The sequence below is a fragment of the Neovison vison genome, chromosome 7 (genome assembly GCF_020171115.1).
Source record: "Neovison vison isolate M4711 chromosome 7, ASM_NN_V1, whole genome shotgun sequence".
NCBI classification, from domain to species: Eukaryota; Metazoa; Chordata; class Mammalia; order Carnivora; family Mustelidae; genus Neogale; species Neogale vison.
In genome coordinates, this window is record NC_058097.1 from 694,675 (window position 1) to 720,367 (window position 25,693).

The 25,693-nt window shown below is 63.0% G+C and overlaps 1 protein-coding gene across 5 annotated transcripts in view; it reads right to left on the reverse strand.

Annotated features, from left to right (window-relative positions):
* Window positions 1–625: 625 nt before the first annotated feature.
* ACSF3 (acyl-CoA synthetase family member 3) overlaps window positions 626–25,693 on the reverse strand; it is a 40,038-nt gene continuing 14,970 nt past the window's right edge. For 2 of the 5 annotated variants that reach the window (XM_044255544.1, XM_044255545.1), the window contains exons 6-11: window positions 21,747–21,856; window positions 13,297–13,423; window positions 9,635–9,721; window positions 5,328–5,462; window positions 4,565–4,676; window positions 626–1,197 (exon numbers count right to left, since the gene is read on the reverse strand). In XM_044255544.1, the coding sequence (XP_044111479.1) occupies window positions 1,029–1,197; window positions 4,565–4,676; window positions 5,328–5,462; window positions 9,635–9,721; window positions 13,297–13,423; window positions 21,747–21,856 (740 nt within the window). In that variant the 3' untranslated portion in view covers window positions 626–1,028. Of the gene's footprint in view, window positions 1,198–4,564; window positions 4,677–5,327; window positions 5,463–6,273; window positions 6,385–9,634; window positions 9,722–13,296; window positions 13,424–21,746; window positions 21,857–25,693 lie in introns of those variants that run through there. The other 3 variants (XM_044255546.1, XM_044255548.1, XM_044255547.1) reach the window with 3 other exon arrangements.

The following is a 25,693-nucleotide window of genomic DNA, read 5'->3' on the forward strand; positions in this document are numbered from 1 at the left end:
TCTCCAGCCTCAAGGGACCGGGCCCCAGGGAAGCGAGGCCCTCAGTCCTTGGTCAGAGCCAGAAAAGCCAGCCTCACGTCATGATCAGGGAAACTGAGGCAGCAATGAGGCTGTTTCAGGCCTGTCCCCCACCCTGTGGGCCCCAGCTCTGGCTGCCCTGGGGCTACCTGTGTGAGTGTGGACACCCACCATCTGGACACGCCCGGCCCACAGGCCGTCTCTGCTCCCAGCAGGCAACATGCAGGCACCCTGGGCCCGCCACCGCCTTCCAACAGGCTCAGCCCTGGGATGAGTGGGCGGCGGACACCCCCGCAGGACCCCTCCAGGCGGCCCGGAGCCACCGTGGCCCATCCCCAGGGCCCCTGTGCCTGGCTGTGCACGGGAGTGGAGGGCAGGAGGGCCTGGGGCTGTCCAGTTGAGGGTCGTGCCCGCAGGGAGCCTGGATGTGTGTGGGAGGAGGCCAGCCCGGCCCGGGGGAGCCTCGTGACGTGTGGCCGCACGGGTGCGGGAGGGGGGCTGCGTTCTGGTCCTTAGACACGCGCGTCCCAAAGACGAGTCAAGGTCCTTCTGTCGCCTCCTCAGCAGAAGACGACGACTGTTTTGAAACTTGATAAAAAGCATAGCATAAACCAAGTAATTACGTAATATTTTTGGGAATCAAAATGTTCAGCACTGAGAGATACAATGTCAGATCAGCGGGATTAAGTGAGGACCCTGCACGGCTCGACCTGGTTTCCCCCAGTGGCATGTGGGTCTAGGTACCACGAGGAAAGCCACGGGAGCTGGAAGCCCGGCCACGTGGAGTGGGTGTGGTGCGGACAGGTTCCTGAGTTTTGCTGGGAGGCCTGCTGCCCCCGGGGACACTGCTGGGCATCACGGGGCCCGGCCGGCAGACGGCGCGCGGGGCCAGGCGCCAGCGTGGGGTGGGGACGGAGCAGAGGTCCGACCGAAAGCCAGCCTGGGCTGACGAGGCCTCGCCGTGCCCTCACTTCTGTCGGCCCCACTCCGTTCCCTCTGCGGGAGGCCCTCTAGCTTAAAGGGGATGCTGGCTCACTGGTGCCCGGCCTCGGGGCACCCTGGTCACCCGGGTAGAACTGCCTGACCAGGTCCCTCTTGTTGATCTTCCCCATCTGGTTCCGCGGGATCTCCTCCACCAACAGGAACTCCGAGGGCACAGCATACGGGGCCAGGACACCCCTGCGGAGATAAGCAGCCTCTGAGCATCAGGCACTAGGGGCCCGGACAGCTCCCCGGGATAAGCATCCTGGTCCCCCGGGGCCCCGAAGCCCAAGCATATCCCGTGCCCGCCCTGTGTTGCTGCTGTGGACGCGAACACGGAGATGTGGCGGCCCGTGTTCCAGACCCACCCATGGGCGGAGGCCAGGCCTCCTGGAATGGAAGAGCAGGTCCCACTCTGGCTGTCACAAGAGCAGGCCGTGGCCAGATGCGGGGAGCAGGCAGGTGGACAGAGCCCTGGGCTGGTGGTCCCGTGGGCTGGGGCAGCACTCCCCACAGAGCCTGTGCTGAGCAGTGGGTGAGGCTAGTCTGTTGGTCCAACAGCTGCTCTGCTGCCTGTGCCCCCATGGGGGCCCTGTTAGACGGTGCGTTCTCCGGCGAGGGGCTCCGCGGACGGGTCTGACCACCCCCAGGCTCTACTTGGAAACACCTCCTTAGGCGGCAGGCACTGGTTTTCTCCAGGGGCCCCGTCCAAACCACTAGGCAGTGGTGGGTCTGGGGCCGGCAGGTGCGTGTGGCCTTTGGGCCCACAAACTGGGGGGCAAGCTCAGCCACAGGGGCGGCACTGTGGTGAGCTCACCGTGGGCGGTGACTCTCAGCCGCCCTTGCCAGATGCTCCTCCCGTTCGTGGGTGGGGTCCACGCACACACCGACCCCGCGCTTCAGCAACAGCCCGCGGAAGGCATTGTCAGCCTGGGGCGGCTCGGGCCAGCACGGGGGTGGAGCGGCTCGGGGTTCAGGTGCTGGCTCGTCAGGGCAGAGGGTGCCCCCACCCATGGTGCCGGCAGCTACGGGAAACAGCCGGCAGCACACAGGGGAGGACTGGGCTGGACTTGGCAGGATAAGCCACGGGACTGTCCAAGGGACTCTGGTGGCACAGAGCTGGCATCAAGAAACAGCCCCTTGGAGCACCCCGGCCTTGCTGCCCAAACCCCGTGTGTCCAGGCATGTGTGCGTCCCCTGCGGCAGCAGCAAGCCGATGCCAGGGCCCAGGGCAGGAGCCCCGAGACTCTGCTGGCCCCGTGCTGGGCGGTCTGGTGAGCGGAGCGCCGTCCCCCTTCGCCTTGCCCTCAAGAATGAGGCCAAACTTAAGGCATTTTCAGACAGAGATGCCGACAGTCCCCGGACGGCCCGGCAGCAGAAATGAGCGGGCAGCTGCCGAGGAACCCGGGCCCGGGGGGCACAGGCTGGGACACACGTCATTTCCTGGGGACGGAACCCTTTTGGAGAGACGACACTGGGGCAGAAACATGCCGGTCTGAGTCACGTGAATCCGGTTACATGGAGACTTTTTGATAAACACCGCAGAGGACTGAAAGTGTGTTCGGTCTCCCTTGTGATTTTCCCCGTGTCCTTTCCTGCAGCTTCCGCCCCTGCAAGAACACGGGACAGGACACGCACCGCGCAGAAGCTACGTGCCCATCGGCTGTTCTCGGTAAGCGGGAGAGTCTGTTCCAGGCCCAGCCACGCTAGGAAAGAGGCGAGCGTCGGGGGAGAGCCGCGGAGGCGGGCGGCCTGCGCAGGCGGGGGCGGTACGTGAGAGCCCGGCCTTAGGAACCCTAACCGCGGCCGCTTCTGAGAAAAGGAACCAAAGCCACAGGAGTTAGAAAGTGATGAGAAGCATCGGAAGGACGGCCGGGGGCCCGGCATTTCCAGAACGTGTTCGCACGGCAGACGCCAGGGGACGCCCGGGGCTCCTGGGAAGGGCTGAGCTCAGCGAGCGGCAGAGCGGAGCCGTTTGGGGGAAAAGCGGTCTTCCCGGGCCGCGGGCCGCGGAGCAGGTGCTCTCCGGGGAGGAGGGGCGGCCTGCACCAAGTGAGGACGGGACGCTAAGCCAAAGCCCACCACTCCTCTGGGGGCTCAGCAGACATCAACTGTGGGTCAAGACCACGCATCCCGGATTCCTCCTTGGGTGTAAACCCCACGTCCCTTTCCGACTTGGTATCCCGGGGATAGAGGGTAGTGGGTGGGCTGCGTCCCGGGCACAGACGTGCCGCTGTCCTGCTCCACGCCTCACTCACTGCCTTGCAGGGACATGTGGCCTGAGCCTCCGACTCTCGGCCTGGGGAGCAGCAGCTGAGGGAGGACTCGTCAGAAAGGGAAAACGCGGGAGCGCAGAGCCGACAGGGAGGGCCACTTCACTAAGGGCCACGTCCGAGAGGCGGACCTGCCCACCATGGGCTGTGTGGCCTCGGCGTCGCTGCCCAGCGACTGCCTGGCTTGAGGACACAGAAGCCTGGACGTCGGCCTCACTGTGGGACAGTCCTGGAGACAGCAGTCAGCCGCCGGCCCTGACCTCTTAGGGGTGTCGCCTGCCCCCACCCCAAGCGCACAGAGTACCCGCCTCAGGTTTTCCCGTGGCCATGGTCCCAAGCCTGACCCGTGTGCCCGGGCTGCCCGAGACCGGACCCCGACTCTCCACGGACGGCTCCGCATGGGCGACTGGCGTTTCATCGAAACCGCGCCGGCGACTAGGATCCCCTCCCCCGTGGAACACCTGTTCCCAGTGTGCGTCGGCAAACCCCGCGGAGCGCATTGCGCAGCCACGCCGGCCCTCACGGAACAAGGGCTTCTGCTCCTTGCGGAACCGTGCTGGACGAACCAAAAATACCTTCGGCACCGAGGAGGGAGGCACGTTGGGAAGGAGGGGTGCAGAGAGACAGCAGAGGAAGCAGAAACTTCCCAGACTGGAAATCAAGAATTTGGGGGACATTACTGTGTCCTGAGCTTGGGACCGTGGCCACACTGCCCGCAGCCCCCACCCCCACGATCCTTTGGGCTCTGGCGTGACTGACCGTGGGGCACCGCAGGCACAGGGAAGGGAGCCTCTGGGTGTCGGCACATGGAGAAAGCCTTGGAGCCACGGCGCGTGGGCACAGAGGCCTGGGACGGTCTAGCGTCAGACGAAGCTGTGCCCGCAGGGACGCACGGTGACGGGGCGGTGCGGTGGGGCGCAGGCCAGGGGAGAGCTGTGGCCCCAGCTCCCAACGGCCATGTTCAGCCCAGGGTGGGTGGGTGGGTGAGGATGGAGGCTCTGTGCCTGTGGGTTCCTCCCGGAGCCCCTGTCCTGTGCCTGGGCCGCCCACCCTGTGTTCCTGGCTCTCTGTCCCTGGCGATCATTACACGGCTTCCCTGCAGCCCTTTGTGTGTTGGGGGCAGCCTTGGGAATGTGACGTGTCACCTGACCCCCAGGCACCCCCTTGACCCTGAGATGGACAGCGGCAAGACCCAAGTCCTCCCCCAACCCCCCCGCCAATCCCGACCCCGGGACAGTGTGTCCCCCTCCGTCCCCTCCTCCAGCCCCACGAGTGCCCCCGCCTGCCCCTACCTTGCCCACTCTTTGAGCTCCCTGTGGGATGGGGAGTGTCCCTCTTGAAGGGTCACCACTGCAGTGACCCGCTGGCCCCACGTCATGTCTGGAACTCCAATCACGGCCACGTCTGTGGACAGAGGGGAGGCCATGCTGACCACCGCGGCCTGGGGACTGCCCACGGGGTGGGGTCAGCATGGGCTCAGCACAGCTGGTCCTCCCGAGGACAGGGCGAGAACTGGTCCCCACATGTCTCCCAGGTGGAGCTGGGGGTGGGGGCTGGTTTTCCTGAGTCCCTGCCCTCCCTGCACTGCCCAGGGATGGCGACACCAGTGAGCCCTGTGGGGGAACCTCCGCTCTCTCCAGGGTCCTCAGCCTGTGACCTGAGGTCGGGGCAGGTCTGGGTAGGCCCCGTGCTTCCTGGACCGGCAAGCACCAGTGCCCACTCTGGCACAAGCAGGGGGCTCAGCCCATGGTCACGGCGAGCAGGCTGGTGCTGCTGAGGTCAGGCCGGGACCCTGGCCGCAGTGCCGAGGTGGGGGGCGTGGAGCCGGCAGGCGGAGGGTCCCCAGTGGGTGCAGCCCAAGGGCGAGTCGCCTGCCCGGGTGTGTCCGAAGCAGCCGCGGGGCTGGGGGCCACGCACCTGTGATGCTGGGGGCTGCGCACCTGTGAGGCCGGGGGCCGCGCACCTGCGATGCTGGGGGCCGCGCACCTGTGAGGCCGGGGGCCGCGCACCTGTGATGCTGGGGGCCGCGCACCTGTGAGGCCGGGGGCCACGCACCTGTGATGCTGGGGTGCGCCAGCAGTAGCCGCTCCACCTCCAGGGCGCTGACTTTGTAGCCGCCGCTCTTGATGATGTCCACGGACGTGCGGCCCCGGATCCAGTAGGTGCCGTCCTTAAACACTGCCGTGTCGCCTGAGGACGGGGCTCTGGTCAGCAAGACGTGCGTCCTGGGGCCCCGCCTGTTTCGAGGGGCCCACGCGTGTAAGCAGCGTCCCCGCTGTCACAGGCCGGCTGCCCGCGTCGGCGGCACTGACACCCCCACATGGTGACCCGGGCTGGGACGGCAGGGCACGTGGGCCGTTTCGGGACAAGGCAGCAAGCATGAGGATCACCGGCTGTGACCTCAGCCTGGGGTCTGACCGCGGACGGCTCCGTGCAGACAACAGTGTCCCCAGCGGCTGACGGAGTGAAGACCAGGGCTCCGAGGTAGGACAGCGGGCTGTCACCACCCAGCTCGGTCCCTTCCCGCCCTCTCTCAGGCCCGTGCAACAGAGAGAAGAGTCGGAGGCTCCCGCCAGCCCACTGTGGGGTCCTCATGGAGAGAACCTCACTGCAGCTCCCCCCCAATTTGTGGGGTCTCCCGGGCTGCAAGGAGTCCCACGGACTCTCCGAAGCCCTCCTGTCCCTCCGCACTCATGGTGTGGTTTCCCACGGGGCTTCCCTGCATGCTGGCCCCCTGGAAGCCCAACCCGCCCTATTCCAGGCCATGCTGGGCAGTGGGATGGTCAGTGGGGGCCAGCCCAGAGCAGGGAGGGTGCAGGGGCGGCGGGCCTGAGTGTGTGTGTGGACACACGTGGACGTGTTCACATGGACATGCGTGTGGACCCGTGTATGGACGTGTGCGTGTGGACGTGTGCACGTGGACATGCCCCGTGCAGCCACCCCGCCGGGCCCCTGGGAACAGCTGGCGCCGCCCACCTGTGCTCCCGTGGCCCGAGCACTGGGTCATCACGAGTCACGGCACCCACGCAGGAAGGCGCCATCCGTCACCCGCCGCTCCCTGGGCACGAGCACCAGACAGACGCTGTGTGTGGGCAGGTGGCCGGCGGGAAGGCTGCAGGGGTGCGGGCCACAGGGAGGACTGGGGTGGGCGACCTGCTGTGGGTGTTGCGAGGCCCACTGTGCTCCCCGTTCCCGGGTGCAGCCCCTGCTCTGGTTGCATCCCCTCCCCACCGGACGGTCGTGTGCGCCCCCGAGAGCTTCCTGACCGCCAGTCACCTGCTCCTTAAAGGCACCGATGGGCCCAGTCCAAGCTGTCACTGGCTCGTGCTGTCGGACAAACACCGCAACAGCCCCGGGTCCCTCCAGGGCTTTCCTGGCCCTGCCCCCAGCACCTCCACTCACTCCGAGACCCTGCTGGGTGAGGGACCCTGCCCCGGGCTCAGGTTCGTCTCTGGTCCTGCCAGGGACTTCCCACACTGCCCAGATCACGGCTGCTGAGGCTGGGGGGCGTCTCCCCAACACGGCAGCTGCCCCCCAGGCTCTTCTTCCAGGCCTGCCCTGACCGCCAGGAGAGGAGGTGGCCAGCTCTGGCTCGCCTCCCCAGGTGGGCCTGCCCTGCTCTCCGGGGACCCCTCTCCACACTGCCTGGAGACCCAGAGAAGCCGGCCAGAGGGGTGCGCAGGCTGATCAGGGGACACACTCGGAACCAAGGCCCAGTCCGCAAGGCTGCTCGATGCCCCGGAGACAAGGGCCCTCAACGCCCTTTCCTGGCCCTTCTGCTCTGTTTGCTGGATGCTAAATCCCAGCAGAGACGATGGCTGAAGGCCTGTACTGTCCCTCGAACTCCCATGAGTCTCTAACCCATGAGCAGCCCACTTCCGGAGGGCAGGATGTGCTCAGGGCCAGGACAGGGGTCAGAAAGAGGGGTCCTGGGCAGCAAGGGTGGGGGCTGTGTGCAGAGCCGGACAGCTGGGTGCCACCTGCCGTGCTCCCCAGCGGGACAGAGCCCTGAGCGCAGGGATGTGGGGAGGTTCTAGGGAAACTGAGCGGAGCAGGAGAGTGGGACAGATGTGCTACGGCATCGGGGAGGAGCTGGTAGTGCTCACGGACTCGGTGGGCCTGGTGGCGCCTGCCACCCGCAGAGGGAAGGAACGCTGCCTCCCCGACACAGGGGCGCGATGGCCACCCCGACCCACATACACACACTCAGAGGAGGCGGGATACTCCCTGACCAGCACACCCACCCCGGGCTCCCGTGGGGACCGGAACCTTCCCTCTGGCACCATGTGATGCACTGGAGGTCCGGCCTGGGGATGGAGGTCCCTGCCTCACCTGGGACACCAAGTTGCCTGCCCTGCGGCCAGCGTTTGGCCCTGCAGCTGGGGAGATGTGGGCTGAGCCCGGCTGGCAGCACCCAAGGGCCGTTTTGGGCACTGACACCCAGCCTGCTCCGACCGCCGCAGGCCACACGGCTGGAACTCCTCCCGGGAGCCTGTCCCGTGCTTTCCCGGAGCGTCTGCCTCAGGAGAGATCGGGTGTGGCACACAGAGCCCCGGCCAGGGGACATGATCTCAAGGGAGTGATGCAGAGGGAAAAGGCCAGTCCCCAGAGGATCTGCTTGTAGGGTCTGTCTTCATGCCATTCTCTGGACGACAAGCAATGGGGGCGGAGGGGACAGAAGCGAGGCCGCAAACCAGCACGGATGCACACGTGATGAGGGCAGTGAGCACACACAGCTGGGCACACGTGTGTCAGGCTGGTGGGCCCAGAATGAGCCCCAGCATGGGCTCTGGTGTCGTGCTGGTGACGAGGACGTGGACACTGGGCAGAGGGATGGGGGTGCACAGGGCCGCCCAGCTCGCCACCCGCATCTGCCAGCCAATGTCTCCCGATCGCAAAGAAAACACGTTAAGAAACCGCTGTTCGGTTTGTGGAGAAGTCTCTGCCTCCCCTGGGGGTCCCCCAAAGCTGAGTCACCCCAGTGTCTGGAAGGATTCTGCGCTAACTCAGCACCCAGAAGCACGCACAGGAACCCCTGCTGTGAGGCCTACTCCTGAGCCACTGAGGTCATCTGTCCGCCAGGGGTCAGCACCCCATGCCTGCTGGGAAACACCCGCCCTGCTCTCCGGGGCGGAAACGGGGGTGCACGGGGGTACAGGGCGGCAGCTGAGAACCCAGCCCTCCCCTCTGAGCCTGCACGTCAGGCCCTGTAGGCCCCGCGAGCCTGGCACGGGCTGTTCCTGGCATCGCCCCCACACAGCGCTGGGGGACAGGGGGCAGGTCGGGGGCAGCTCGTGTTGGGTCGGCTCCCCCTGGCCATGAGGCAGCTCGGCCGGCCTCCCCTGTGTCCTTCCTGCTCTCAGCCCCCGGGGGACGGCCAGGCTCTGCAGGGCAGAGAATCAGCCGAATGGCTCCCAGAACCGCGGGCTGTCGTGTGCTGAGCGCCAGCAGGAGGGACGTCAGAGTCAGAGCACCCAAGGCGCTCGGCTTGTCCGACGTGGACTCGGAGCGAGAAAGCTCTCCTCCAAATTTTCCTGGAGGGAAAGGCCGTATGGTGCCCAGAAGGACGCGGCCACGGAAGCAACGGCTAAGGAGGGTTTCTAACCCTGGAGTCTACCTCGCCTGCCGAGCAAAGACACTACGGGACACACGGCCCCCTGAAGCGCACACCCACGCACCTGCCCTCAGGAGGCTCCTCGGGACACAGCCCCAGGCTTCGGAGCAGAAGGGCGGGAGGCAACTGCAGAGGGGCCTGGTGGGGTGGCAAGCACAAGGGGACTCCCAAGCAGGCAGGGCGGCCCTCAGGGAAACAAGAGGACAGAAGGACCCCGGTCCCCAGGAGACTCGGGCCTCACGGTGCACACACGGCACTGGAGCCACGAGACGTGGCCCCTCTGAGGGGAGGGTGGGGCTGCTCTCAAGCTGGTAAAACCAGCGGCTCTTCCGGCCGCGCACGTCACTGTGCCTCCGCCCAGTCCCCCTGCGCCCAGGGGCCTGGGCCTGACAGGGACGGTGCGGCGAGCACGGGAGCCGGCCCGCGTGCGGCTGGAGCCTGACGTCGGCAGAGGGAGCGCGGTCTCTCGTCACCACGGGGCGCCGCGTCACTGCACACGGAGGCCCGTTGCTGTGGGTCCGAGACTGGCTTCACGAGGGCAGAACAACCCGGGAAAACAAGGACTTTGAAGCCAGACGACAAAGTATGGCCCGGCCACGTGTGCGCTGCACCACGGTCCCGCCGAGCGTCCCTGCAGGGGCGACCCTGCCTCCCGGGTCAGCGAGGCACGGGGCATGACGGCCCTGCCCTCCACGCACCCACACCTGCGAACACGCAGCCCTTGGCCCGGTTCCTAACTGTGACTCACCGGCCAAGATGGAAGCCCTCCTTCCAGAGAGGGAAAGCAGAGCCTCCGCTGCTTTCAGGCAGGGCGGGAGCAGAGCAGACACCGCGTCTGTCGGGGAGGCGTGATGTCAGCCCAGCCTGTGCCCACTGTGTCCTGCCAGCAGCGGTGCTCCCGGAAGGAGGGCGGAGAGCTCCAGGGAAGGAAGGGGTCCTCCCCCAGGTGACCGCGGCCGGTGGCTGCGGGAGCCCAGCACGCACACAGACGTCACCCGTTCCCGTTGTCACTCTCTGGGACCCGGTTTCTAAAGGCCTCCTGACCCCTGCGGCCGGACACGTCCCAACACGGGCAGCAGCCCCCACGGCTGGGCGCAGGGGTCTCGCCTCACACTTCACAAGTGACACCGCGGATGTCCGTGCCTGGCTCTGCCCGCCTCTCGGCTGCCCCTGTGATGGGGTCCCAGAAACACTCCTGACCCACGGCCCACCTGCAGAGGGAACGCAGCTGCCTCACAGTCAGGATCTTTTAAATGCGGTGACAGGGGGCGCCTGGGGGGCTCAGTGGGTTAAGCCGCTGCCTTCGGCTCAGGTCATGATCTCAGGGTCTTGGGATCGAGCCCCACATGGGGCTCTCTGCTCAGCGGGGAGCCTGCTTCCTCCTCTCTCTCTCTCTGCCTGCCTCTCTGCCTGTGATCTCTCAAATAAATTAAATCTTTAAAAAAAAAACTAACAAATTCGGTAACAGGAGTCCATCTCTGTCTCTATTTCTCTGGCTCGTCGTGAGGAAGTGAGACCGCGTCTTACGTATCTTCACGGCAGCTGCTCTGCTTCCTGGGGATCTGCCGGTCGCCTCTGCCGTTCCCCCCAGGGCTGCCTGGGTCCCGTGAGCGAGCCACGGGGACACGACTCTGGAGAGCTCTGGAGCGCCGACGCCCACCAGGGTCCCCTCCGTCCCTGTGCCGAGTCTCCGGGATGCTGGGCTCTGGGAGGCACGTCATGTGTGTGCCGTGGAGAAGGCAGGAACCCGTGATGCTCTAGCGGCTTCTCCCGGGGTCCTTGCCGCCCATCCTTGTCCCCTCCACCAGGGCACCGACGTGGAACAGGCGAGCCGTTTACCAGGCCACGTCCTGACGCGAGACAGTGGACGACGGAGCATCGTTAGAGGAAGTCACAGGCTGTCGGCGTCCTGACCCTCAGCCGGGTCTTTAACACAGAACCGCTCGGCGGGAGGCCTCAAAGGCAGCAGAAACTGTAACATCTGCTCACTTGGTCCCCCTCCGTCCGTGTCCTCACCTCCGTCCCGTGCCCGTGCCTCCGTGTCCTCACGTCCGTGTCACCTCCACCCCGTGCTCTCATCCTCATGGCCTCACCTCTGTCCTGTGTCCCCACCTCTGTGTCCTCTGCTCTGGCAGCAAGGTCAACAAAAAGGGTTGAGGGCTGAGGGCGCCCGGAATCCCCGTCCCATTGCCCTGGGCTAGCGCTGGGGCCATGTGTGTCGAACGGCTTCTCTCCGGGGCGCTCCTGTGCCCCCGAGTTAGGGTCGGGAGGAGATGCCTGTGGTGCTCGGCAGTTTCTGGGGGTGACGGCGGTCTCCTCTGCAGCAGCCACGGCTGCTGGGGCCTTTCCGAGGGGCTCCTTACGCACCTGGGGAAGGAGGGGGGTGGCGGCGGGGCAGGGAGGGCAGGACTGGCTGCTGACCTCTCTGCTCTCGTCCCGAGGCGGACCAGGCCCTCCCCAGGCCCCCCGGCAGCAGCTCTCCAGCTCCCGCCAGAATCCCGTGGCAGGAGGGGCTGGCCAGGGAAGGGTTAAGTTTAATTTATCCTGATTTCTACTTAATATCGCACTCTCCCTGCAGGAGCGGCAGCTGCAAGCTGATTGCGCCCGCACATTATGCAGCCTGTGTCGCTAATGGCCTGTGACAAAGGCACACGGCTTCCAGGCCTCACCCCCGAGAGCCAATTAAACACACACGCTCCCTTCCTGTTTGCGGCGCATTACAATGAAATTAAACTGAATTTCAAAATCATTTTCTCCTAAAGACATCTCTTTACAATAATTAATGCACGCTATTCCTTTCCAGCTCAAACATGCATCAGCAGCAGCGACTGAACGTTCTCATGCGGACAGCCCCGCACTTGGCCTTGGGGCCACAGGGCGCCAGCGAGCTGCGACCAGCGAATCCACAGGGCTTGGAGTCCCGTGCCCGTAACGAAAAACCCTTTTATCTGAATTTAAAAATAACAGATGATGGCCACAAAGCAAGTTGGGCTTGCACACTGGGACCATTCAGAGGCTGCGGGAGGGACGTCCACACCCGCACGAGAGGGACAACGACGGAGAGAGGCCCGTGGCCAGACCGGCTCGGGGAATGCCGCGCTCACCAGGGAAACCAGCTGGGGGTGTTCCCATGCTGCCCGCACCCGTGCACAGGGACAGGACGTCCCGAGAACGGAACCAGGGCTCCCGGGGCCCAACCCCAGAACACTCTGCTCCCCCGTCAGGTTCCCAAGGTCCAGCCTTGCTCTGAAGGCTGACACACGTCCATACTGCCAGCCCTCTCAAACCACCACGTGCCCGCGTCCTGTGCCCGGCACGGAGGGACGGGGAGCCTGGACACCGCCCCTAGCGGCTGCCGGGACGCGGGCTTGTCAGGCACGGGGCCGAGGACCCCAGACATGCCCCGGGACCACGGGGCGGACGCGGGACTGGCCAGGACCACCACGTGTGGACCCAGTGCCACCTGGCAGGGAGACAGGAAGGGGGTCCTTGACACCCCCACCAGGAAGACCCTCCACCGGCCGCCTTCAAACCAAACCCTCACCTGTGTCAGGAGCCGTCACAGACCCCGACACTGCCAGGGTCCACGAGTCCCTGCTCTGCCCCTCGGTGACCTCAGGACTGTGACAGCAGCAGAGGAGCCTGGACACACGATCTCCCACGCCGACCCGAGCCCAGCGAGGCGCCCGAGCCAATGCTGTGTGGCCGCGAGACTAAGGAACACGGCCGCCCGCCCGCCCGCCCGCCGCTGCCCCGCAGGACAGGGATGGAGGCAGACTGGACGGCGGGGCCGCACGCGGTGGTGCATGAAGCAAGCCTCTCTTTTCAGAAAATACTGTCCGAAGAGGACTGTGCAACGGCGCACTGTCCGCAACGAAGTCGTACACACACAGACGGGCGGGAAGAAAGGAGGAACCGCCCAGAACCCACCACCGACCGGCCGGGAGGTCGTTCTCAGGGAGCTGCAACCGTAACGTTCAGCGTCTGCTGCCACGTCCCCATTTCGGGACCACCGGGGCCAGGAGGGAGCCGGGGGACCCTGAGCCGCTCTGGGTCCTGCCGGGAGGGACCGCTGGCCCACCACGCACGGGGCCCGGGTGTTGGGGGAGAATAACGGAAAACGACCCCAAAGAACAAGAAACCATATTCTGCCAGAAAGACCTGGATCCTGGGGGTGGGGGGGGGGTGAGACGATTTAGAAAGCAGGGGCTCGGGGCAGGCGGGGGAGGGGCCGCGGAGGTGCTCTACATCCAGGCCCTGTCGCGACCCTCCTTCTAGAGGGTGCTGGGCCCTGGGGCAGGGTGAGGATGCAGCCTCGAAGACAGGAGACACAGAGTGCATCCCACGCCATCTCTGCCCTGGACAGAAGACCCTGGGGTGTCCAGGCCGCCCCCCGCAGGCCCCTCCTACCTGTCTTGAACCAGCCATCCTGGGTGAAGGCGCGTCTCGTTTCTTCTGGTCTGTCCCAGTATTCTCGGAACACGGACGGCCCTCTGACCAACAGCTCCCCTTCCTTCTCCTTGAACCCCGGGGTCACCTGCAGCATGGGAGACAGCGGACCCTTCTCAGGAGGGGGGCTCCACCGGCCTTTCTCGTGACCCCCTCACCACACCCTCTTCTGAAATTGGACACATCGTTGGAAATGACTGAAAATGCATCTTTCAACACTAGACCTCAGGCGTGTGGACACCACGGCAGGGAGTGTGTGTCTCCATGTTCACCCTCTGGACTCGAAGCCAGGCGTCCCTGACCCATGTCACAGGGCCTGGCTGCATTCGAGCTGCCCGTCCACTTCTCAGAGTAAGCTCCTGGCATCGAAGACTCTCCCTTTCCAGGGTGTTTCCTGCACACTCCACGGCACACGGGAGGCTCGGGGACATGGCCAGCCGCCACAGCACCCACACGGGTCCAGCGGCTCCCGTGGGGCCTTCCGGAGGTGGTCACTTTGCTTGGGGAGAAGGAACCGAGCACGCAGCCACGCAAGAGAGGACGGGCCGGCCTCAGGTGCCTGGGATAGAGGGCGCCCAGATCGCGTGGGGAGCGGCGGGGGTGGGGGGGGGTTCACATCTCGGCTGTGAACACAGGGCAGGGCAGCGCAGGAGGGAGACGGGGCTTTATAGGAAACGGAGAAGGGCTCCAGCGAAGCCAGAAGAAGGCGCAGAGCACGTGCACATGCGGAGGCCCTGCGGGAGCCCGTCCTCACACAGAGCGAAGGTGACCGAACGGAGGCCAGGGACCCTCCGGTCTGAAGCTCAGCTCCCCCCCAGAATGAACTTATTCTGGGGAAGAACCTTCCCTTCGAAAAGGCTGTCAGACTGCCGGGCTCACTGCCTGAGGCCTGGACGCAGGCCACACTTCCCAGGCCAACAGCTGGCGGCCGACCAGAGCTGGCCCCGCCCCTGCAGCTCTCCGCGGACACACACCGCAGCCCACTCCCCGCGCCAGGGCCCAGCCTGTGCCCGCCATCCGGCCTGCCTGGAGGATGTGTTTCCCAACCAAACCAGACTTTATTTCACCCATTTTCCCACTGCTGCCCTTGGTCTGATCCACTGCCAAGGTGAGACCATCTTCTTGCTGGAGATGGGGGACCTACTTCCAAGCATCAGCCCCGAATCCCAGATCCAGGGTAAGTAATGAACAGGGGACGCCTGGGAAGCGTCTACCTTCAGCTCAGGTCATGATCTCGGGGTCCTGGGATGGAGCCCTGCGTCAGGTTCCCTGCTCAGTGGAGTCTGCTTCTCCCTCTCCTTCTGACCTTCCCCCGGCTCATGCTCTCTCTCTCACACAAATAAATAAATAAAAATCTTAAAAAAAGAAGAAGAAGAAGAAGAAAGTAACATTCAGGATGGAGGAAAAGACAGAGACCTGTAGATACAGAAGAAACAAGAGAACCTGTGGCTGGTCTCGTCTAAGGAATTACCAGGGAACGTTCCTCAGAAGGGAAACGGTGAGAGTTAACATGAAAACTCAGAAATGAAGTAAGAATCAGTAAATACTTGGGTGAGTAGCACGGACCGTTCTGTTGCTCAGCAGTTCTTTCCGCAGTTTAGACGGCAGACAGCAAACACAGTAGCTGTCATCACGGGCTTTGCCTCCGTGCAGGGTTCCACATGACAACCAGGCCGCACAGGGAGACAGCAAAGTGACCGGGATTCTGTGCCTGACCAGGCTGCAGTCAGGCTCCAGAAGCTTCTCCTAGGCCACGTGGGCCCCTCCTGTGACATCCGGTTCTAGCAAGAACCCCGCTCCGTCAGTTCAGCAGGAGCTCCCCCACCCTGATACCCCGTCACCCTCAAATCTGCTCTCACCCCCAGGGGACATCTGATCACCCCAGCCTGTCCTCAGAAGAGATCCTGGTGGATCGGTTTAGCCAGAGTCCCCACTTAGCCCTGATGTGTCCCCTCAGCAAGTCTCCACCCACTGACCCCACCCGCTGCTCGGGAGTGAATGTCCATGGACCCGTGCGGCACTCAGAGCTGGGACACCCGGCTGCGGGGGGCCCACAGCTTCCCCGGGGTCCTGAGTCCCGTCTGCCTCACCACCTCCAACGAGGGTCACTGAACGTCTTCTCTCTGACCGTAGGAGTTCTGCTTCTCCAGGACTGGTAAGGACCTCAGACCGCACAGTGTCCATTAGGGAAATGGGCAGGCGCTACCTCAGACCGCACAGGCATGAAAGGACGAATAAGGAGACGCCAAGAAACACTGTGTGCAAAAATCCAACAACTTAAATGGATCAATTTTTCAAAAACCACGCTCTACCAAAATTCACCCAAGATGCATTAAAGGACCTGAATAGTCCTATAAAGATTAAAGAAAATGAAATCATAGTTAAAATCTTCCAAAAAAAGGCCTCTGGGCCCAGATGGTTTCACTGGTAAATTCTATTCAGCATTTCAGTAAGTATATAATACCAATCACATGCAGAAAGCACAAGAGGGGAAATAATTCCCACCTCCCTTTATGAAGCTAGCACTACCCTGATACCCAAACAAGACAAAGAAGCACAACAAAAGGAAACCTTAGATGCAAACACCCTCCGCGGAATGCTGGCAGACCCGATCCAGCACATCTAAAATAAATGACACACCACAAGCAAGTGGGGTTTGTCCCAGGAATGCGAGGCTGATTCAATGCTAGAAAATCAACCAATGTGATCTACTATATTAGCAGCCTAATGAGGAAAAACCAGTTGATGTAAAAAAGCATCTGCAAATACGTCATCCAGGGGGGCTCAGCTGGATAACCATCCGAATCTTGATTTCGGGTCAGGTCATGATCTCAGGGCCGTGAGACTGAGCCCCACGTTGGGCTCCCTGCTCCTTGGAAGCCGGCCTCTTCCTCTCCCCTTTCCCCTCCTCCAGGAAAAAAAGAAAATATTTCATCCATTCATGCTAAGAACTCAACATATTGTAAGTAGAATGGAATCTACAAAAAGTCTACAGCCAATGTTATTTTTAATACTCTTCCCATTCAGCATCACACTGGAATCATCAGGGCAATTAAGACAAGAAGAAGAAATGAAAACACACAGATTGAAAAGGAGGAAGTAAAACTACTCCTACTTGGAGAAAACATGACTGTTGATATGAAAAGTCCTAAAAAACCTACAAAAATCCTTTCTAAGTCTAAAAAGAGAATTTAACAAGATTGCTAAAGGATATGCTAAAGGATATGAAGCCAATATACTAAAACTGATTATATTTTCATACCCCAGCAACGAACAGTTCAAAAACAAACAGAAAAGTCCACACCTGCAGTGACTGAAAAAGAAGGAGAGGAGGAGGATGGCGGAAGGAGAAGACAAGAGAAGTACCTGGTTATGAGCCTAGCGGGACACACACCAAAGCAGACCTAAGTGAGCGCGGAGGCATACCACGTTCATGGACTGGAAGACGCGGCATAGGGAACATGCTAATTCTCCCTAAACTGATTTAAGGTTTAATGCAATTTTATCTTTTAAATTTTTTTTAAAGATTTGCTTATTTGAGAGAGGAAGAAAGAGAGAGGAAGTGAGCACACACAGAGCGAGCGAGCGAGAGAGAAACGCAGGTTTCCAAGGAGCAGAGAGCCCGACACACGGCTCGATCCCAGGACCCTGAGATCATGGCCTGAGCCGAAGGCAGACGCTTAACGACTGAGCCACCCAGGCGCGTCGTTAATGCAACCGTAAAAAACATGTATTTACTTGAAAGAGAGAACGAGAACGTGAATGCTGGGAGGGGCAGAGGAAGAAGAAGAGAACCTCAAGCACACTCCGCGCTGAGCAGGGAGCCTGACGTGGGGCTCGATCCCACAACCCCGGTATCACGACCTGAGCCGAAGCCAAGAGTTGGATGTTTTGAGCCAACCAGGCACCCCATCTTTAAAGCAATTTTGATCAAGATCCCAAGAGGACTTTTCTTTTTATTAAAGATTTTTATTTATTTATTTATTTCTCCTCTCTGAAAAGAGACGAGGTCAGAGGGAGAAGCAGGATCCCCACACAGCTGGGAGCCCGATGCAGGACTCAATCCAGGAAGTCGCTTAACTGACTGAGCCATCCAGGTGCCCCCAAGAGGACTTTCTATAGATAGAGACAAGCTATTTATAAAATTGGTTTGGCAGGTGGGGTCCCTGGACGGCTCAGGTCATGATCCCAGGGTCCTGGGATCGAGCCCCACGTTTGGCTCCACTCAGCAGGAAGTCTGCTTCTCTCTCTGCCGCTCCCTTTGCTCATGCTTGCTTTCTTTCTCAAATAAGTAAATAAAATCTCTGAAAAATAAGCTGGTACGGCAGACAAAGTAACTAGAGCAGCGAGGACAACTGACTGAGAAGAATAAACTTGGCGCACAGCACCATCGCTCTGAGACTCCCCGTAAAGCCACAGTGGTCAAGCCTGGTGTCGGAGAACCAGACACACAGACCGATGGGGAGCACACGACCTGCGTACAGACCCTGCTGAACGTGCGACGCCCGCCACAGGACCAACACCACAAACACAGACACTTCTACCAGCCCTAATTCCTGCCCGATTTGCCGGGGAACCTTGGCTCGAGGCAAAGCAAGTGCAAAGCAAGATACGCCGTCATTTTCTTTATGCACCTCTGCCCCCCAAAGGAAAAACACAGAGCATTTTATTTTTCAGGGAGAGAGAGGTCAAGCAGCAATGTGAGGGTTGGAAGACACACACGCCGTCACACGCTGGCTTACGTTCCCGACCTATCGCACAGACCCTGGACTACACGGCCCACCTGATTTCACTCGCGGACGTTCGTGAGTTTCAGAGACAGGAGAGCGGGGATACCACGAGGAAGACGACCATCCGAGGGGGCACGGCCAGAAACACGAGCGATGTGAATCCTGCTCAACACAAACATCCTCTCACACCAGCCCACCGCCTGGACCAGCAGGTCACACGCAGAGCCGGAGCCCAGCAGGGGTTCCCACGGACTCTGCATTAACACCCCCTCTGCTGGGGAGAGAGCAGGGCTGGGCAGGTGTGCGGCTTTGGGCACCTCAGCTGTTCCCAAGGACATGCGGGTGCAGGCTGGAGGGGGCAGAGGGCCAGACCCGGGTGCCCGGCAGGCAACACACGCAGCTGCTCTCATAGGGGCCTCTGGTCTTTGGGCATCGCACCTCGGCACGAGCGTCCCCCCCACATCATACTCTGACCGGGGGCCGTGCTACAGAAGCCCCAGGCCTGGAGGACGCCTTCTCATCTGCAGCCTGACCGTCGTCTTCTCCATCAGCAGCAGGTATGGGCAAGGCCCCTGACACCCACCCACGTTCCTGACGAGGGGTCTGCGCCAAGCTTCTGGAGGGCTGTGGCAGGAGGACGCAGGGGACGGCGGGCAGGGGGCTCGGGACCACGGAGGCCGGCGAGGAGAGGCAGAACCCGAGGCAGAGCTCTCGGGCCTGTGGGCCTCTCCTTGGCTGTGGGCTCCCGCTGCGTCCCGGTGAGTGGCTGCCCACTCCTCAGGCCTCCGATGTGGGCTGCACCAGGAGGGTCTGGACACTCCCGCAGGATAAGCCCAGGGCAGGAGGAGCCTCTCCGGGGCTTCCGGCTGTCGGGAACAGCGAGGCACGGGGTGGCTAAGTGCTCGCAGACGTTCATGGGTACGTCAGGGCCGCCGGCCTTCCGCTTCCTCGAGAAGCTCCCCCGTTGGGGCAGGGCCACCTCCCACCTGCTTCTTGCTAGAGAGGGGGTCAACCCACCGCCTCCCAAGAGACCAGGGGGCGCACGGCTGCTGTCGGGCTGCTGTTCGTCCGAGGCGAGGGCCTCTGTGGGCCAGTTTGTGGCCGGCCCCCCGACCGTCGCAGGGTCAGCGCCGGGCCCTCAGGCACTCCGCACCAGCCCTGGCCCTGCTGTGGGTCACGGGCAGCAGCCGGCAGCATGCGGCTGTGACAGACGGCAGTGACAGGCAGGGGCGGGAGAAGACGCAGCTGGGGAGCCCGGGAGATGCTGGTGGCCGTCGGGAGAAGAGGCAGCTGAGCCGGCTGCTGACCCCAGTGACAGCTTGCATATGGATAAACAAGATATTTAATTTTTAAGGGGAAATCGAGGGAAGCTGAGCTCGCTGAGGCCGCCCCGCTCCAGCCTGGACCCCAGGCGTGGCGTGTCTGAAGCCTCAGCTACAGAAGATGTTCCTGGGTGACGGCCAGCAGTGACCTTCCGCTGTGCGGCGCTGGTCCGCGGACGCACCCGGGGCTGCCGGCGGGCACTGGGTTCTCTCGAGAGGGACCGTTTGGAAGACCAATACATGGATAGAGACGTATTTCAAAGGTGAAGCCGGTGGGCGGCCATTGCTTGCGGAAGATACACCACGGCAAACAGGCACGGGGTCCCATGGGCAGCCGTGGGATTCACTGCAGCCCCGCAGGGAGAGGGGACAGAAGCCAGATGAGACCGTGGAGGCAGAGCAGGAGGCCCGTCCAGGTGGGGGGGCCCGCGTCTGCAGCACCCCGACTCCTGCCGGACAGAGCTGTGCATGGCAGGGAGGATGGGGTGCCCTGAGCTGCCACATCGCCAACCAGCCATAGCTGGAGCAACCCCTCGGTGGGGACCCAGCTGAGACATGCCGGTTTCACCACACAGGGACCAACAGTGGCAGCCCAGACTATGCCCTATGGGGCCCACAAGTGAGCCACCCTCCTGAGCTGTCCGGCCTTTCCCAGACTCCAGCCCCACCCCGCTGCCACGGCCCTGGGAGCCCCAGGCATGTGCTCCTCTCCCTCCTGCTCTGGGGCTGTGGCAGCCAACGTGGATTCTCCCTCCTGTCTGGGAAGCACTGCTTGGCCCAGCTACCCCTCTGCTCCTGTCCTCCCCAACGGCTCCCGTCGGCAGGGCCGAGCCCCCACAGCCCCCCGGCCACTCACTCCTGGTTCCTGGTCCTGGGCTCTGGCTAGAGAAGCACCACGGGCTCCCGGGCTGCAGAGGCCTGGGGGAAACCTCGCTCTACACTGCCCCTGGGCCAGGTGGCTCCAGAGGACACCGTGCCTGGCCCAGAATGAGGACGCCCGCCTGCCGAGAGAACCCGAGTCAAGGTGCCTCCGGCAGGCTGGCCCGAGGGGTCTCAGGGAAGGCGTCCTGGGCATTGCTGTGCTTCCCACTCCGTCAGCACCCAGCGTGCTCCCGCTCAGGCATCCCTGTCCCTGAGAAGTGTGGACATCACGCCTGTCCCACAGGCCTTGGGTGGCATTGCCAAACTCTGGGTCCCCTCACTATGAGGAGCAAAGGCGTCACCTGAGCCCAGATGGAACCCACGTGAAGGCCCCGTACGTGACGTCACCTGCTCAACAGACAAGAAGAACAGATGGCAGTGGGTGAGAGACCCCAAGGATCCGACACAGGACATCCTGGTCGCGTCAGGGACGCCCACAGTGTTGGAGGGGTGGGGCGGGGCGCACGGATGGCAGGTGGGTCCGGGGTGGGGGGGCACAGGCACGGCCGGCTTGGAGTCTGCCCGCACAGCAGGGAGGGGAGCAAGTGCGGGCCTGGAGCCCTGTCACCACAGGGGCCACGGGCTGGCCCTCCACACAGGGCCCAGGTGAGGGGTCCCGGGCAGGCAGAACACCTTCCTCATGTCACTGTGAACGTTATCACAGGGTCACACCCAAAAGTACCCTGACCCGCCCGTGTGCTCAGCTGCCTCCTCGACCCCCCACTTCGGACACAAGACACGGAGACCACAGATGGGACCAGTGCCAAATGGGAGAGCCGGGGCCGTGGGGAGAGACACAGCTCACCTCTCCCAGCAGAGGCCACTCCCACGGGGCGTCCAGCCCGGGCATCAGCTTAGACCGTCTCCTTCTCATCAGGATCCCAGCCCCCCGGCCCCTGAGGTCTTCTGTGATTGCTATTCACTTGCGATCAGCCGACTGTAGCTACGGGACGCTCTGCGGAAGACAGGAACACCCCCTTCTCCTGCTTCACCCTTGTTAACTCAGAGGAGCAGCGAGAGCCGGCGGTCGTTCCAGCGGCCGGCGCAACCTTCACGTTCGGGGCTCTGGGAGTCGTCCACACCGGCCTCATGAGGCTCCCGGAGCTGGCACAGCCACCCCGGCTTCCCTGAGTGGAGATAGGGCCCCGCCAGCACGGTACTTTGAACCAGACGGCGCCTACAACCACCTCCGTTTTCACAAGGGCTCTGTGAGGCTGTCATGACGCACCTCATGGTGTCCCCGGTGGACGGAGCCTGGGGACAGCGGGGCAGAGCCCTGGAGGTCGGGCCCAGCACCGTCCACACGGCCACAGTGCCTGGAAACACCAGCAGCTCTGGTACGAGCCATCCCTGCACGAGGGGCTTCAAACTGGAAGCAGAGACCCTCACCCTCTGGGGCTGGGTGGCCATGGCCACAAGACGCCTGCATGCTGCCCACCTGTGTCTCCCTTTCGTTTCCTTCCGCGTGGAGCACGTAGCGGCAGCCCTCCTTCGGGTTTTCTGAGACTATGCGCACCTCCACGGCTGGCAGCGGGGTCCCCACGGAGCCTGCGGGAGAGAGAGGAGAGGGCTGCACAGAACGCCACAGACCCCAGAGCCAAGGGGACAGGGCTCGGCTCCGTGTACGCAGGGGGCCACCAGGCCGCACGGCTGCCAGTGCTCACAGCCGCTCACAGCCCGTGAGGCCTGGCTCTGGACATCCGCCAGCTTGGGGAGGCTCCCGGCACCTGGGCTGGAGGCTGGGGCTGCTGCTGCTTCCCCACTAGTGGCTGGCTGGGCAGTAAGGCCCGGGGGCATGGAGGACTCCGGCACATGGAAGCCCAAGAGGGATGGGGCTGGCAGGTGGAGAAGGCCACCAGCATGCTGGTTCATTTATTAGGCACCTGCGGTTTGCTCCCGAAGCACCTGGTGGAGCGGTCTGCCGTGCCCGGAGTCCCCACAATCCCCTAACAAAGGACCGATGTGGCAGAGGTCCCAACACCAAAGGCTCCGCCTCTGGGAGGACCCACGTGAAGGACTGCAGGCGCTTCATCTTACCCCTGCAATCAGCGAGCGCAGGTCCCGGGACTATTGCCTGGTGCACTGACTCTACCACCTGACACCTGCTCAGGATTCCGGGACCGGACTCCGGGGCAGCTCAGTCCCACGGCCGCGGGTGCCTGGACGGCACTGACTGTCCCTGTGGCCTGTCCTCTGCATCTGGGGTCGGGGCTGGAACCAGAGGGCTCGCAGCTGTCCTATCCCCGGTGGCCTCATGCCTCCACTCTGGTCAGAAGCCACATCCTTGCCTGGTGGGGAGCACAGCAAGCAGCTCCCTCCCAGCCCTGTCTTCTCAGTTTGCTCCCAACGGATTTGCAAATCCAAGTTAAATGTACGTGAGACACAGTGAATCATCACAAAGCCGCAAAGCCACACAACTCATGGCTTTCTGCACATTCGTGATGCTGGGAACTGCCCCTGCCATCTAGTTCCAGAACTTTCCGTCACCCAGAAGGATACCCAAGCCCTCAGCAGCTCATCCCCTCCCGCACCCCCCACTCCTGCCTGCGTGGACCTGCCTGGTCTGGACTTTCCCTATGGAGCCTGGGACCCGGCCCTCCCCAGACCTCTGCTGGTGCCAGCGCTCACAGCCTGGGGCCACACAGGCACCGGGACATGAGAGCCGCCGGCCGGGAAGCGAGGGAGCGTCATCCGCAGTGTGCAAAGGAGACACGGGGACCAGACGGGACGTCCTGTGAGCCCAGCCCCTCCAGCCCCACTTGTGGCCGCGCTTGCACCGCCAGCGAAGACCAGACGCGGCTCCACATGCGGTCCAGACACGCATTCGGGTGACCTTAAGGTCGTTTCCTTTTCTAGATTAAATGAACAGTTCCTTTCCTTGTGGATTCTTTTCAGTGACAAGCTTAACCCCTCCGTTGCACACGCTGCTGTCCCCCGGCCTCGGGCCCACGCAGAAGGGCTGACCGCGGCTCGGCGGTGGGCCACGGCCACAACCTCGCCTGTGGGATGTCGAGCTGGGCCAGGGCCCGAGGTCCTCACACGGCTCCCAAGTGCTGGTGTGTTAGGGCCGGAGCTCAGCAGGTGACCTCGGTGTCAGCCCTCAGTGACCACAGTGTGTGGTGGTGACTCATGACGAAAACATGTTAAAGCCACAGAGCAGGTTTGAGGGAGGAGGCCGGTGTGGTATGGGGGCCAGCCAGGAGGGGCTCAGACGGGCCATGTGGACCCCGCGGCGTGTCCTGCCAAGGCCGCGGTTTCTTGCTGCTGCCCCAGGACGAGGAGCCGGAGCGCCGAGGGCACATGGAGTGCGGCCGTCGGCTGACTGACCCAGGCATGAGGCCGGGGAGAGGCAGAGCCCCTCGGCCGCCGAGTAGGCAATCAGAAAGAACGAGCACCATCCACTGCAAGAGAACCTTCCGCAGGAGCCGGGCCTCGCTCAGAAATCAAGGCCGGCTCTTCCTCCCGTCCTGCTGAGCTCTGCAGGGGGAGGTGCGTGGGCCCCGCTGCCAGCCGGAGAAGGGCAAGGGCACCACCCGAACACTGCCTACTTCCGAGCCAGTCACAGCGGCGTGTCCCCAGATGACCCCTGCCCGGAGCGTCCCACGCGCCCTCTCCTGGAACCCCGCAGAGCTGAGCTGCCCACCACCACCTTCTGATGAAGGACGTGACTCAGGAAGAGCAGATGGGAGAGATGCCCAGGAAGGGGGGTCCCCCAGCTCCTGTGCCCCCAGGGCACCCCCCAGCACCTCCTCTGTGCACCAGCATCCTTAGGGTTTCTATGGAGATCCCACAATTCATGAAGCCAGCGGCCACCGACTCAGCCCGCAGCCCCTCTCCCCAGAGGCTCTGCCCCTCCAATCGGCCCGGTGGTCCCAGGTTGTCTCCTTCGCACACACTCAGGTGCTGGGGAGGGGGCTTCTGTGAACAGTAAGACCCCCTTGTGGCTCCCATCACCTAGAAAATTCCAAGGGTTCCAGGACCTCAGTGCCAGCTATGGAGAGAGACCAAATGTCTGTTTCTTACCGGAAGAGGGTCCTCTGACTGTCCCCTCAGCCGAAAGCACCGGCCTCCCCGCTCAGCGTCCTCCTCCTGCCTTCTCAAGAGTGAACGCGCTCACGGCCATTATGACCTGCGAGGACCTGGTGCTGACGGAACCCTAGCTAGAGACAGCATCAGACGCGACGGACATCTCCAGGCAGAGACCCGTAGGCCCGAGGTACTGCCGGGGGAGGGTCCCGTGCAGCATCTCCCGTGCGGGGCAGCCCTGGCTCCAGACCACGTCCGCCCGCCCGAGTGGGCCAGACGGAGCAGAGCCATCGGCAGCAGCAGTCTCCTGCCCCCGTGGGGACAGCACCCGCCCCCGTCCTGTCCTGCCCCTGTGAGGACGGCGCCCCTTCTCGTGTCCACCTGGGCGGCATGTGGCCAGTCAGAGGTGCATCTCGTTCTTCTGAATCTCTCCAAACCGCTGTCGGCTCTCCCCAGAGAAGCATAACCGGCCTGCGGCCCTGTCCAGCATCTAGGGAGGGAGGCCGCTCTGCAGCTGGTCCCGAGAGGATGGGAAGGGGCAGCTCAGGTCCTGGAGCCCCTGGCAGCGTGCCACGGAGCCCGCCGCAGGAGCTGTTCGCGTCTCTGATCTCCACCTCCAATTGCTGCTGATTAGGCCCGGCCGCACGAGGCCATCCATTATTCATTCCCCTTCGTGGTACCCGCCAGGGACGCAGAGAAGATCAGTCAGAAGATCCGACCCAGATCCCGGCACGCAGCAAACGATACTCTTCGCGCAGCACGTCCCTCTTTCAAGGCCGGCTTTGCCCTATGCGCCTGTCAGCCTTTGAGCACCTTTACTGGACCCGGTGTTCACTGCAGGGACCGTGAGAGCCACGCTCAGAGGCCACGCGGGCAGCCGGAAGGAGGGGCCGGGCTGGAGTGACCCTGAGCTGGAAGCAGGTGTGGGGCCCGGGGGGGTGGGTGGCCACGTCCCACCCGATGCCAAGGAAAGCCCTCAACCAGGTTTCTCCAGAAACGACACCACTTTGTTTTCTAAACTGAACAACCAGCATTGTACTCAGCCGCCGGCGGCCTGCTTCACAGACACGGTCACGGGCATCTGATCCCGAGGCAAAAGGAGTGACTGCACCCACACCTGCACGTACCTCACAGTGTCCCTGAGGCGGGTCACAGCTGTCGCCACCACCTCAGACCCAAGGATTTCTGTCCAGTAAACCTTGGGGATCGGAGTTCTACCGAGTTCTAGAACACGGAGTTCTTTGTGTTCTACCTTCCTGGAAAAGGCCAGGTGAGTTGGGGACGCTCGTGGGACCTCTGTCCTGACCTCTGCTTTCCCCTCGCAGCTGGGGGCACTCCCTCCAGCACCAGGGTGAGCCC